Consider the following 12,036-nt stretch of genomic DNA (forward strand, 5'->3'; position numbering starts at 1 on the left):
GGAGAGATTTTCACATTCGGATTTCCCAGTCTTCCGAACTACGTCCCTTTAGAAACGAACCTAGAACACACCATGTGCTCCCACTGTTACCAAAACCCCGAACATGTTCAGACCTCAGAATATGCTCAAGCTAACATCACTGTGGCTCTAGGCTTCATGTCTGCAAACTGAAACCCCTTAGCTCTACCCGATTCAGCGAGCCAAGACCTTATAACTCGAAAGTTGGTTCACTTCTTCCGACGATACAGAGACCGTATCTTCCAAAGTCTTTAACTAAAAGATTCAACAATGCTTCATTGAAGTGAGTAATAAGAAATAAAGCATACCAGAATCTTGAACCCAAGAGTCTTCACCGCCTTCACTGAGTCCCAATGCATCAACCTCAGATACATTCTCAAAAGTAGAATTCCAAACCTTTCGACATCGACTCTAAAAAATGTCTCACCTCTACGCAGCCTACCAAGTCGACTATGCTCAGCTCCCACTGACTCTGTTACCCCAACCCATGCCACACAACCACTCCATGAGATGAACCCCACTCGTACTTTCCCAGCAAATAACTTTGCCCAACACGAGATCCTGAACCTCTCAAATGGTGTACCATTGAACACCACCAAAAAAGATATAACTTCACAATTCCAAACGAACAAGAAGTAATAATCACAGTTCTGAACCAGCTAACAAGCAAACAATTATAACAGCAGTAGAACTTACATGAAATCAAGCGGTACCAAGGGTTCTATGACCGTACACACGATCAGTTAACACAAACCCTAACCGAAAGATCATCCAAACGAGCAATAGTTTACATGACTTGCCACTAACCTTTTTTTTTCACTTGTGTCATCACCAGCACACCTACCGGTTTCATTTTCTGTAGGTTTATCACATATTAGTACTACATCCAAGTTCACTTTGACAAACCAACCAACCCAAATATTTAACCGTTGAACATTCCGATCATAAACATCTCGTCTTTAGTTATAACAATAACAAACAAGAACAAAATCGGAAACTGTGAATAAACACAACAATAGCACGGGCCTGAACTTGACGGTTGTTCTACCGAACATTGTCAAATAAACCAATTTGCTTCTGCTATAACCGATAAATCTAGTAACTATAAATAAACTGTAAACAGTTACCTCAGACTATCTCTTGCAAACAAATTCGAACCAAACCCGAACACAACTGCTCTTCACAAACCCGATTCACCAATTTACGGTTGATAATTAACAGTCAAACCTTAACTTGAAAACACAAAACTCTAACCTTTACCCAACGAATCCAAGAGTTTTAACCAAAACCTAATCGACAGTTTCAAAGAGTTTTAACCCGGTACTCGCGTCTCAAACCAACCACCTTGGCCATCTTGAACTTGATCGAAGACCATGTCATCCCAAAAGAATAAGAAACAATAAATACCTCAACATGGAAAGATGTTGACTTCTTATTTTTATTCTTTCCTATTTCCTTGATGCGTTGAATAACCACAGACAACCAAAAAAGCACTTTTTTTTTCTTCCTACTATTTGTTCGCACAAACTCCAATGCTACTAAATCTACATAATTGCACAAATTAAAAAGAAATAACCCCTGTTTTCTTTTAACCGCAAACACCACAAAAAAGGAAACACGTGTCGACTTCAAGGATCCAATCCCTAACCGACCTCGATCTTCAACCTCAAACAGACCCTGGCGACGATCCCCAAGGATTTTACCGGCAATCCAGTCGGCAAGCACAACCGACAAAACCAACCTTTAATCACAATCTTCCAATTTTCTGACGAGCGAACGGGATAAACGAACCTCTGCGAATCATATTAGTGCAAAATCGTGTGTTCAACGAGCCAAAGCTCTGATACCACTTGTTAGAAACAAAGCGGCGCGCAGAAGCGAAACAACACACACATGCACAACAATAAACACGCATAAACGACACAAGAATTTAACGTGGTTCGGTCCCCACAAGGGGACCTACGTCCACGGGCTTCAACTAGGTTTTCTTATTAGCTTAGAACCACGATTACAATTACATGATGAGGTATATATAATAAACAAGATTAGGGTTGAACATAATTAGGAACCAAAACCGGGCCTCCTAATAAAACCGGCCCAAAGGCCTTCATAACCCAACAGTCTCTGTTAATAATTGGCCAAGTTGTGTGTCTTTCTTAATGTGACATAAAGAGTTTACTGTGACATCTAATGGGATCTTGAATCTCGAGTGCGCTGTACAACCTGATGGAAGCAGCAATGACGCAATGCCAGAGGAAGCAACAGCTAACACTATACTTCCATTAGATCTCAAAGCCAAATTATTGTTGTTCATAGGAAGGTTTTGCCTGTTCCTCCATGACCATACACGAACATCAATACCTGACGTGCTGAAGCAACTGCAGACGTGACAACCTCATATATTATATTTTGTTGAGGGTTGAGCTTTAAACGGGCCGCCTGGTGTTCAGCAGAAAGTATACGTCGGTTGTAGTTTCTTTCTTCCATTAAGAGGTGGTTTTGTATTTGTTGAAGCAAATCAGGTCTAAGCAGAGGCAGACCGCACTCTGTTAACGACTTAGATGGCGAACCAGAACGAAGTAGCAACTTTAGCCCGTACAGAACATACTGTTTTAGATCCTCCTCATTCACAATGCCATAGTTCCGTTGTCCATCATCTACCATCCTATGCCAGTGTTCGTTCCACATGTTCAAAGGATTTGTTATATCACAAAAAAGAAGCATTTGAGTGAATAGCACGCGCAATTTTGCTGCTATAGCCCAAATTGAAGCCTCTTCAAACGCTGCTGACCATTCAACATCATCACCAAGTAGGCCTAACTTCTCACATGCGCTACAGAATTTTCGAGCATACCTCACCATTGACTGTTCTTATAGACACAAAGGATCTACAGCCCTTTTGATAACCCAACAACATGCGCAAGAAAAACGTCTCTCCGCAGCTAGGATATATGTAGATAAGCCTTCCTATTGCAGGAGCTTCGTTTGAGGCCCGCCTTAACCATGCCTCTGATGATGCATCCCATTTATACTCTGTCAAATAATCTATGTACTTGAGATGTCGCCCACTACTGTCCCTATCATTGTTTGAAAGCCACTCTGTTAAGGTTGTTCTTCTGTTAAATGGGTTATCTGCTACATTTTGAAGTTGGTCATTGTATCTAAATGTAACATTCTGCATGTTTTCTAAGTGAACAGCCAACACTTGTACGGCAGGGTTTCTAACATGAATGTCAAAGTTAAATATTCTCCATGCTGCCTCATGTGGACAAATGAATCTGCCATCGACAAAATTCTGAATTTCATTGATGCTCGTAGCGTGAGCTGGATTTCCTACATTGGCTGAATTTGGTGTCTTAGAAATACGATACTGAATACGGTAAACACCTTTTGATATATACTTGAAAAGGTATTTTATGAGCATACTCCAACCACAATACTCAACATTTATGTGAGCCATAAAATGCAAAGACAAAGTACGGTTGTAAGGCACAACGTATCTGTTATCTATATTTACATTGCCCTTTTTACAAAGAAACCATTCGATCTTCGTCTATAATGTGCACGCCCATTATCATCGAATGAAGTCTCTGGCTCATAGTGTTTGGGAAAGCTCTTAGAGCAAGATCCAGAGTCCATGCATGGAGAATTTGGATTTAGAAGTCCACACGGTCCATGAATCATAAGCTCTGTGACTATGTTGTACATGTGTGGGTCAATTGAAGGATCCGGTATCTCAGCTGAGATGAAATTATCAATATCGAAAGCGTCTCGGATTATGCACGAAGGAGTGACCCACAAAAGTATGTGGCAATGCGGAAGGCCTCTCTTTTGAAACTCAACTGTATATAAATCTGCATTGAAGTGACACTAATAGCGACATCAATGCAGGATGCATTAGGGAAGAAAAGATAAAGATAAATGCAAAAAACATGCATTTGGAACATCACCTGCAACAATATCACCAAACGGTTTCTTGGTCTTAATAAAGTTTAGAAGTAGCCGAAGTTTTATGTGAAAGACTCGGGCGATGATATCGGGACGATCTTGCGACCTCAGCGAAGGGAATCGAGACATATATCTTTCAATCTCAGGCCACTTCACATTACATGTGAATGTAATAAAGTACTAAGGTTTACCGTATACTCTGCAAATAGCAAGAGCATCCTGATAGTCTTTGTACATGTACTGTGGACCGCCGACAAAAGACGATGGTAAGACAGTGCGCTTACCAATATCCTTGCCTTCGTTATCACCACGCTTAACAACGTCACGTACGCCTTGAATAAACTCATCACAGAAAACATTCTGATTGAGTCTTATATAGTCAAGCCGGCTCTCCTCTATACACACGTAGGCGTCAACAATATACTGTTGTAGCAGCTGACCCCCCCTTAGAAGTAGCGTATATATGTTACATCGATCGTGTAGTAAATAGCTATAGTACATATTCATGGTAAGTTTTTTTCTCTCGTGTGCTATCGTTTACCCGAAGAAAAAGGTCAGGGGACCATCCTCGTTCACCATATATGAAAAGAAGAGGATATTGTAGCATATACAAAGGATGAAGTTTGCTTATACGTTGTGGCCCACTTTCCTTGTGTCGAACTACAATGTCGTATCGTGTACATAAGAGATCTAGATCGGTAACAATCACACCAATACAACCTGGAGATGGGATGTCATAAGAAACTTTTTGACGCGAACCGTAAAGACATACAGAAAAGTCAGGCACATCAGTCGACAAACAAAGATCCCTAGCCATACGGAATAGCTTAACCACCTCGTTTGTTGACTCTAAGATCTTAAGAAGGAGGCTAACTGTTTGAGGACAAAGATAGGGTTGATCACCTGAAGAGAAAGGATGAAGTCGGTTTGCAATTTCATTGTCAGTGTCATAGACATACATTTGTAAGAAACGCGGTCTCTGATTAGGGGGGAGGACAAAGGGTACCTAACCAATGGTGAATCTGGCAGCTTATCTTAAAGACATAGGGTCCAGATCCTTGGTTTATAGTGTCGTCAATCTTAGCACCAAAAGACGTCATAGTAAAGACGGAGTTATATGCACGGATTTTTGACATAAAGTCTGGCTGCTGAAGCAAATGAATAATAGACGTATAAGGTCGTCTAGGATAGGGTAGTGCAACATGACCTCCTTTACAACATTGTGTGTATCTGAGACGATGCCTCGTTGAAGTTGCGATAGAACGTTCATCAAACCAAAATAAAGCGTCACAAAACTCGCAGACGTTGTCACGTTGCCAATATCAATATACTCATACGCATTCGTATTTTCATCACGCGTTAGCACGGAGTGACAAGATGGCGGCCTAGAGGATTGGCCCTGGTTATAATTAGTAAATGATGATGGCCCAATTCTGGGTCTTTTTCCTCGCGGCATGACAATAAAAACAAAACACAATACCGAAATTTTTAATGTTTACAAGAAACCCAAACAAAAAGCTACAGCTAAAACACACATAACCTTACCTAAATACCTAATGTTTAAGGGAGATCTAAGGCCTAAACAAAAGCAACTTCTAAAGCACACATAATAAACACATAATAACTACAAACTTATATATAGAACAAAAGTTAAATATAAACGAACGATAAGTGCGTACCTTTAGCCGAAAAGAGCAACAACTAACAGATATGTCACACTCGTTAGAGTTTCACATGCGTCCCTGCTTAGGGAAACAAGAAGGAAGGCTCCTACTAATTTTCGTAGCTTTCATATCCTTCAAACATCCAGCATCAAGCATCCATATTAGATTCATTTTAGATGTGGTTTGATTCATTATGAAGCTCTCAATCTCTCATATCATAGAACTCAATCATTAGAAAATAATAATAATTATACTAAGAGCAGTTGCATATAAATGTTAATGTCAAAGTTAGTGAAAATTTACTTATACTTGTTGAAAAACTCATTTTAAAAGACAATTACCACAACATGGAGAGCATTCATTCTATTCCTAAAAGGCTAAAGCAATAATATAAGTCAATTGGTGACAATTGTAATGGAATCTTACACCCAATTTACACATTTCTTGAATGTTCATCAATCCTTAAAATGGAATTCAGGCAATTTAACAGTATCGCAATTACAAACTACACAAAATTCACTGGTAAGAAGCAAAACATAATTAATAACAATAATTCAATTCTCCTCCAAAAGGGGATTAGATTTAGAACATACAACATGAAAACATGGAAATCATACAACAAGATGTTTAGTTCGAAAACAGGGACTCGTCTATCTCAATCTTCACAATCTCTCCGTCGTCATATTTGTCCTTCCTTGGTGGAGCTGGTGGAACCGGCACTCTAGGTGGCCCTCTCCCCTTCTTCTTGTTCCTCGGTCTCGCCTAGCAATTCATAGACAATTTCACAACTCAGTTTCGTATAATTGAAATTCATACTCTTGGATGGATATTAGGTTTATTATTATGAGCACACGGCCCATTAGTTCTCTAGGATTTGCATTCCAATCTTTAAAATTGAAATAGGGCGTGCACAAAAACAAGAAAACTGATTCGAACAGATAAACCAAACCAAAATAACCAACGCTAAACAAAAACTAACGCTTTGGTTTAATGTTTTCGTTAAAACAGAAATTTCGGTCCAGTTTTGCGTGTAACTAAGACCAAACCAATACAAATCCAATGGTTGGGTTTTATGTTTTTGTAAAAACAAACTTTCGGTTTGGTATGTTTTGTGTTGAGTAAAACCGAACCAAATCGATACAAAATCTAACGGTTCTGTTTTATGTTTGCATAAAACAACCTTTCGTTTCAATAAGTTCGGTTTACACGCAACTAAAACCGAAAAAACTGAACTGATATAAAACATTAAAAACCAACGATTTGGTTTTATGTTTCAATAAAAACCGAACCGAACTGATAGACTTTTATTTTTATTTTAGATTTTAAGTCACTTATAATAGTTTAATATATAGTTTAACCCTAATATCTTATATTAAATGCATAATAATAATCAATTTATTATAATCTAACTAAAAAACTTATGTCCAAATCCATTATTTTTTGCCAGCCTTTTGTTTTCGACCCAAAACTTTCAAGCACAAATGACAAACCGAAAAAACCAAAACCAAACAACTTTCAAAAACTCAAAAACCAACATTTCGGTCTTTGCTTCGATTTTAGCAGCTAAAACCAAACCTACCCATGTTTGCTTCGATTTCACGAGTCGAGCCAGGCAGGTTTCGAGCTCAAGCTCAAATTTAAACGAGCTTGATTTTGAAGTTAAGGGAGCCTTAGATGAACCCAACGAGCCGAGCCATGACACGAGTTTGGCTCAGTTACAAAAACGAGCCAACTGAGTTGAGTTTGTTTCAAATCAAGTTTTTTTAGCTAGTTTTATTCGAGGTTTACTAATACAACCACGCCGAGTTTCGAGCCGCAAGCTTTTTGAACAGCTCACGACTACCCTTAAATTAAGATAATAAGTAATTAAGCCAATCCTAGCTTTACTATTACAGTTTACAACCAACCAACCAACCGCCCCATTAGGTATCTAGCGTTTGCATTCCGTTGTCTAAAAACTTACATTTCCGAAGGAATGATTGAATCGTTTGCCTTTAGCAGTCTTCTTATCCCCTCTTCCACAATAAACTGAACCTCAAAACAACAATATTATTAATTTATCAGTAAATCACATAATAATAATAATAATAATAAGTAGGGTTTACGTACTGAGAGGTGAAATTGGGGATGTTGTTTCAGAGGCGGAGAGAGAAATTGACGACGCCGCGTGAGAGAGAGGCACGGCGGTGACGGACGGAGACCGAGAGAAGGAGAGAGAGTTGGGAGTGATCGGAATAGATGCCACGGCAAGCGCCATTGACGCCATGGTTTCAAGCACAGGATTAATTTGGTACGGTAGTGAAGAAGATAAGAATTGATAAGTTTGAGCCAAATATACTCCGGTATATGGTATACGACGTCGTATCACTTAACTCACTTTAGAGGCCCTCAAACCGGGTGAAGTTGAAACCGGTTCAGTTTTTCCAACAAAAGTCAAAACCGGTATTAGTTCGGTTTGAAACGGGTTTTTGAACTAGGTAACGATCGGTTTCAGTTCAGGTATTTGCCTGGTTAACCAGTTTGGAAACGGTTTTGGTGGAGAAAATTACAAATCAATTTCGAATCGCAGTTTCAAACCGGTTTCTACATAATCAGTTTCAAACCAGTTCGATTAACCGGTTTATATGTCCACCTCTAACCCGCTTAACTAGCTTGCTTTACTTACCGGGGATCTTGCATTAACGAGTTAATAACTCATCGTTTGTAAGTTACTCAAGATACTGAAATTCATGGGGTGGTATTTATGCCCATCTTTTAGGTGTTTATGTCCATCTTTCACCATTTTTTCCGATTCTCCAACCCACCAGACTCATTTCTGATTTGTTATTTCAAGGATTCGGCATCACAAACCCGCTTGGGAGTCAGGATGCTTTTCGCCTCGGTGCCAACCACCATGGGCATGTTTTCGTTGATACCATTGATACCGAACCCCCTCTAGAGTCCCCACTCCATCCACCCTATATCCCTAATAATAGATGTAGTTTGAATGGTTTTTTCATATGAGTGGACTTATGACTAAGTTTATTACTATTATTGCTAATGGTGTTCCTCAACGTTTTGGGCTAAAACGTTCTCTACAACGTTGACGCTACGCTTGGCCTTGCTATTACCTAAATTACTAATATTATCGATGCTAAATTAGAAAATAATAGTAAACATAGGTTATGTACATATGTGATATACAATCTTTAAATCTAGTATTTAGGTAATGGGCCTCCATCCATGAACCAATGTTATCGGGCTTAATACTTTGCAGCCCCTATTTTCATTATTCCATGATTCCATCAACACACAACTCACAGCCGACCAAACAAACAAACCACAAAACATGTCGTCGAAGATGGTTCTGAAGACAAAACCCAAATCATCAAAAGCCCCAAAGCCATCGGATGAGAAATCAACATCAAAGCTTATAAAGGAATGGAGCACATGGACCATGAAGAAGGCTAAAGTCATAACTCATTACGGGTTCATTCCCTTGGTTATTATTATTGGCATGAACTCTGAACCCAAGCCATCGATCTATCAGCTCCTTAGCCCCATTTAATGCCTAATTGTTGGGTTGTTTATTATTATTTGTCGAATTTTATTAATAATTATTAGACCGGGTTTATATGGTTTTTATTGGATTTATGATATGTCATGTTGGTTATGTTAATTAATTTGCACTTATTGATATGGATTTACATGTATTAATTAACATTCTATTAGTAATTAATAATATGCTTCTTGTGTTATCTGGGTTTGCTATTGGAGTGCTTTTTCGAGCCCAAGCCTCGAATAAAGCTAATCAAGCTTGAGTGTGTTTTTAGGTTTAATTTCTTTTGGATTTGTATCTATTAATTTCATACTGCACAATTGAATTCAAGTTGAGCTTTTACTCGTTTGGCTCGTTCTAAGGCACTACACACGAGCTCGAGCTAGACTAGGTTTGTTTAAAGTTTTTTTTTAATATATGTTAAAATAGTTAAAAAGTATATATTAGTTGGTTATTATTTAATAAAGGAGCTGAGCCCGAGCTTGAAAAATGACTCACGTGCCTAGATCAGGCTCTAGAAAAAGAGTTCGAACCAAAACAAGCCGAACTCAAGCTCGAACTCGAACTCGAACTCGAACTCTCGTGGGTCAAAACAAGCGGAGCTCGAGCCTACTCTTGCTCAGGCTCGGCATGTTTACACCGATGCTATGAATGTATTAAAAACCTTGTTTTCAAATTTTAATGTATATATCTGTAAAAATCTTTGCTGGTTAATTTGGGAATTTTGCTGGTATATGTATTGTACTGTATGATGTTCAAACATTGCTTCACTTTGACAGGCTAACTGATTTTTAATTATGCGTTTGTTACATACTGTAACACTTTTGATACTAAGAATAGGCTACATAGCAATACATGTGAATCAACTCGAACACGACCCGTATTTTTATTCTTGTAAAAAACATCAACACACTCATTTATTTAAGCATGTCAAATAGGTAAGTGGGTAGTAATCAAGTTGCAAACATGTTAATCAGGTTGGTGGATTAGAAGAAATCAGCTAATTGGCCACGGATCTTAAATGAGTTAGTGGGTTTAACATATTGGGTTAAACAGGTCAACCCAAACACAAATTGTTTTTTATTCGGCTTGGATTCTTTAACCCAAAACTATTATTTTCGTGTCGTGACAATCACAACCCAATATTTCAGCTTGTGTTATGTGCTTCCAGTGTGCAACACCGTTTGATGTTCAAACACCAATACTATCCACATTCTGCAATCATGTCAGTATGATCGGTTTATTGTTTACACTATTGGCCTATTGTTTTTGTATTTGAAACTTGTTTGTTTGTTTGTTTGATTTAGTTGATTTACTACAGTTGTTGCTTAGTTTATTACGTTATTAGTTGCTGATATTTTATTCACTTTGTGCCTCCAAAATGATTTGGCTACCCACCGAAGCCAAACTCAACAACAAAAACCCAAATCACAATGAATATGTTTACTAATGACTAGGTACATGGCTGTTCATAGGCATGGCAATGGCAAACTGGGTCATAATAGGTTTGGGTTACGAGTTTTAAGCAAAATGAGCTCGAGTCAAACGGGGTTCTAAGCAAATAAAGGTTGGGTGAATACAGACTTTTTTTTTGTAACAAGTATCAATTTGGTTGGGGTTAAAACGGGCTTGGAATACTTAACCCTACCGGGCTTTTTTCTTTTTTTTTGGAAAAAGTATCAATACTCCGGGTTAAAATGAGTCGTTCTAGATAAAAAAAAGTACCCCGCCCCCCACCCCAAAAAAAACACACACACACACACAAGTTATTTTAGAAAAAAAGTATCTATCTTCCCAACCCCACAACTGGTTTTAAATGAATCGTTTTAGAAAAAAAGTACCCACCCCATTGTGGGTTAAATAGAGTCCGTAGTTGGGTGGCGGCAAGTAGTTGAAGACAAACAATATTCATGGGAAGTGCTAACTCATTTTGACAATTTTTTTAAAGTATTGAAGCTTTATATCTGATGGTTCATTTTGACTCGTTGACTAGTTTAAGATGACCCGTTTTGCTCCGTTGACTAAACCCTCATACAGTTTAGATTTACCCAAATTAACCCGTTATTTCATTAACAGGTTATGATTGCCACCTATAACCGTCAAACTGGCAGAATGAATGGTGATTGGTGACACTTGAGAGTGTAAAAGGTTAGGCTTGTAGGTGAGTACTTCAGTTAGGCAGCTCAGTATTAAAAGAGCAAATAATAATGGAATCTGAAGAGGTAGGTCCCAGCAAAGCCCAGTTGGACCCACAAGACTCACCTTGAAGAGGGACGTCTGCGCAAAGAGCAACTGGATCCGCAGGACCCACCATGCTCAGAGATGAAGACCTTACACGCAGTAAGCCAGCTGTTCCCGCAGGAAAACCTCCCTTGGTACAGTACCCTACCTGTTCCCGCAGATGTGGGTACAAGCCAAGAAGGAAGGCTACCCGCACTAACAGTAAGGCTACACGCGTAAGGCACTAACTCTTAATACTTCAGCAATGTCACCTGAGGAAAGAATGAGCAAGGCGGGAATATTCCCGCCCAAAAGAGCCAGTCCGTACGCTTCTGGAAGATCTTTTGTACTATACCTGCCAAGGTATGGACAAAATAGACAAGATCTGACCAAAGCAGCCCATGAACAAATCACAGGGTGACAGCTCACCGACAATAGTACGAGGAGGAGCACGCTCCAGTACAAAATGTCACTATCAGCCGCTGCCTACCCACCAACTCCCATCGTGGCACGTACGTAGCCCGTAGTTGGTGGAAAAGGAATATTATACAGCTGGCCGTACCTGCTTGGAAACCTACCTTCGGCTATAAATACTCCAACACCTTGGAACGGTATCATCATCTCATATTATCGTATCTTCTCTCTAGC

At 39.1% G+C, this 12,036-nt stretch overlaps 1 protein-coding gene across 1 annotated transcript; it reads right to left on the reverse strand.

Annotated features, from left to right (window-relative positions):
- Positions 1-6,170: 6,170 nt before the first annotated feature.
- On the reverse strand, positions 6,171-7,942 carry LOC143620705 (small ribosomal subunit protein bTHXc-like). Its single transcript, XM_077092335.1, has 3 exons — positions 7,740-7,942; positions 7,594-7,658; positions 6,171-6,392 (listed from the first exon to the last, which is right to left on the reverse strand). The coding sequence occupies exons 1-3, from the start codon at positions 7,894-7,896 to the stop codon at positions 6,258-6,260; spliced, it is 357 nt and encodes a 118-aa protein (XP_076948450.1). The 5' UTR covers positions 7,897-7,942; the 3' UTR covers positions 6,171-6,257.
- Between the last annotated feature and the right edge of the window lie 4,094 nt (positions 7,943-12,036).

The sequence above is a fragment of the Bidens hawaiensis genome, unplaced genomic scaffold (assembly GCF_021521415.1).
Source record: "Bidens hawaiensis isolate Kalapana, Puna unplaced genomic scaffold, B.hawaiensis_p1.1 tig00002631_1, whole genome shotgun sequence".
NCBI lineage: Eukaryota > Viridiplantae > Streptophyta > Magnoliopsida > Asterales > Asteraceae > Bidens > Bidens hawaiensis.

Bases quoted from the DNA above. Each gene is read 5' to 3' on its own strand.
- LOC143620705 (XM_077092335.1), bottom strand. From the start codon at position 7,896: ATGGCGTCAATGGCGCTTGCCGTGGCATCTATTCCGATCACTCCCAAC. The intron at 7,659-7,739 runs GTACGTAAACCC...TTTGAGGTTCAG, and splicing joins ATCCCCAATTTCACCTCTCA to TTTATTGTGGAAGAGGGGAT. The intron at 6,393-7,593 runs GTAAGTTTTTAG...ATGAATTGCTAG, and splicing joins TCAATCATTCCTTCGGAAAT to GCGAGACCGAGGAACAAGAA.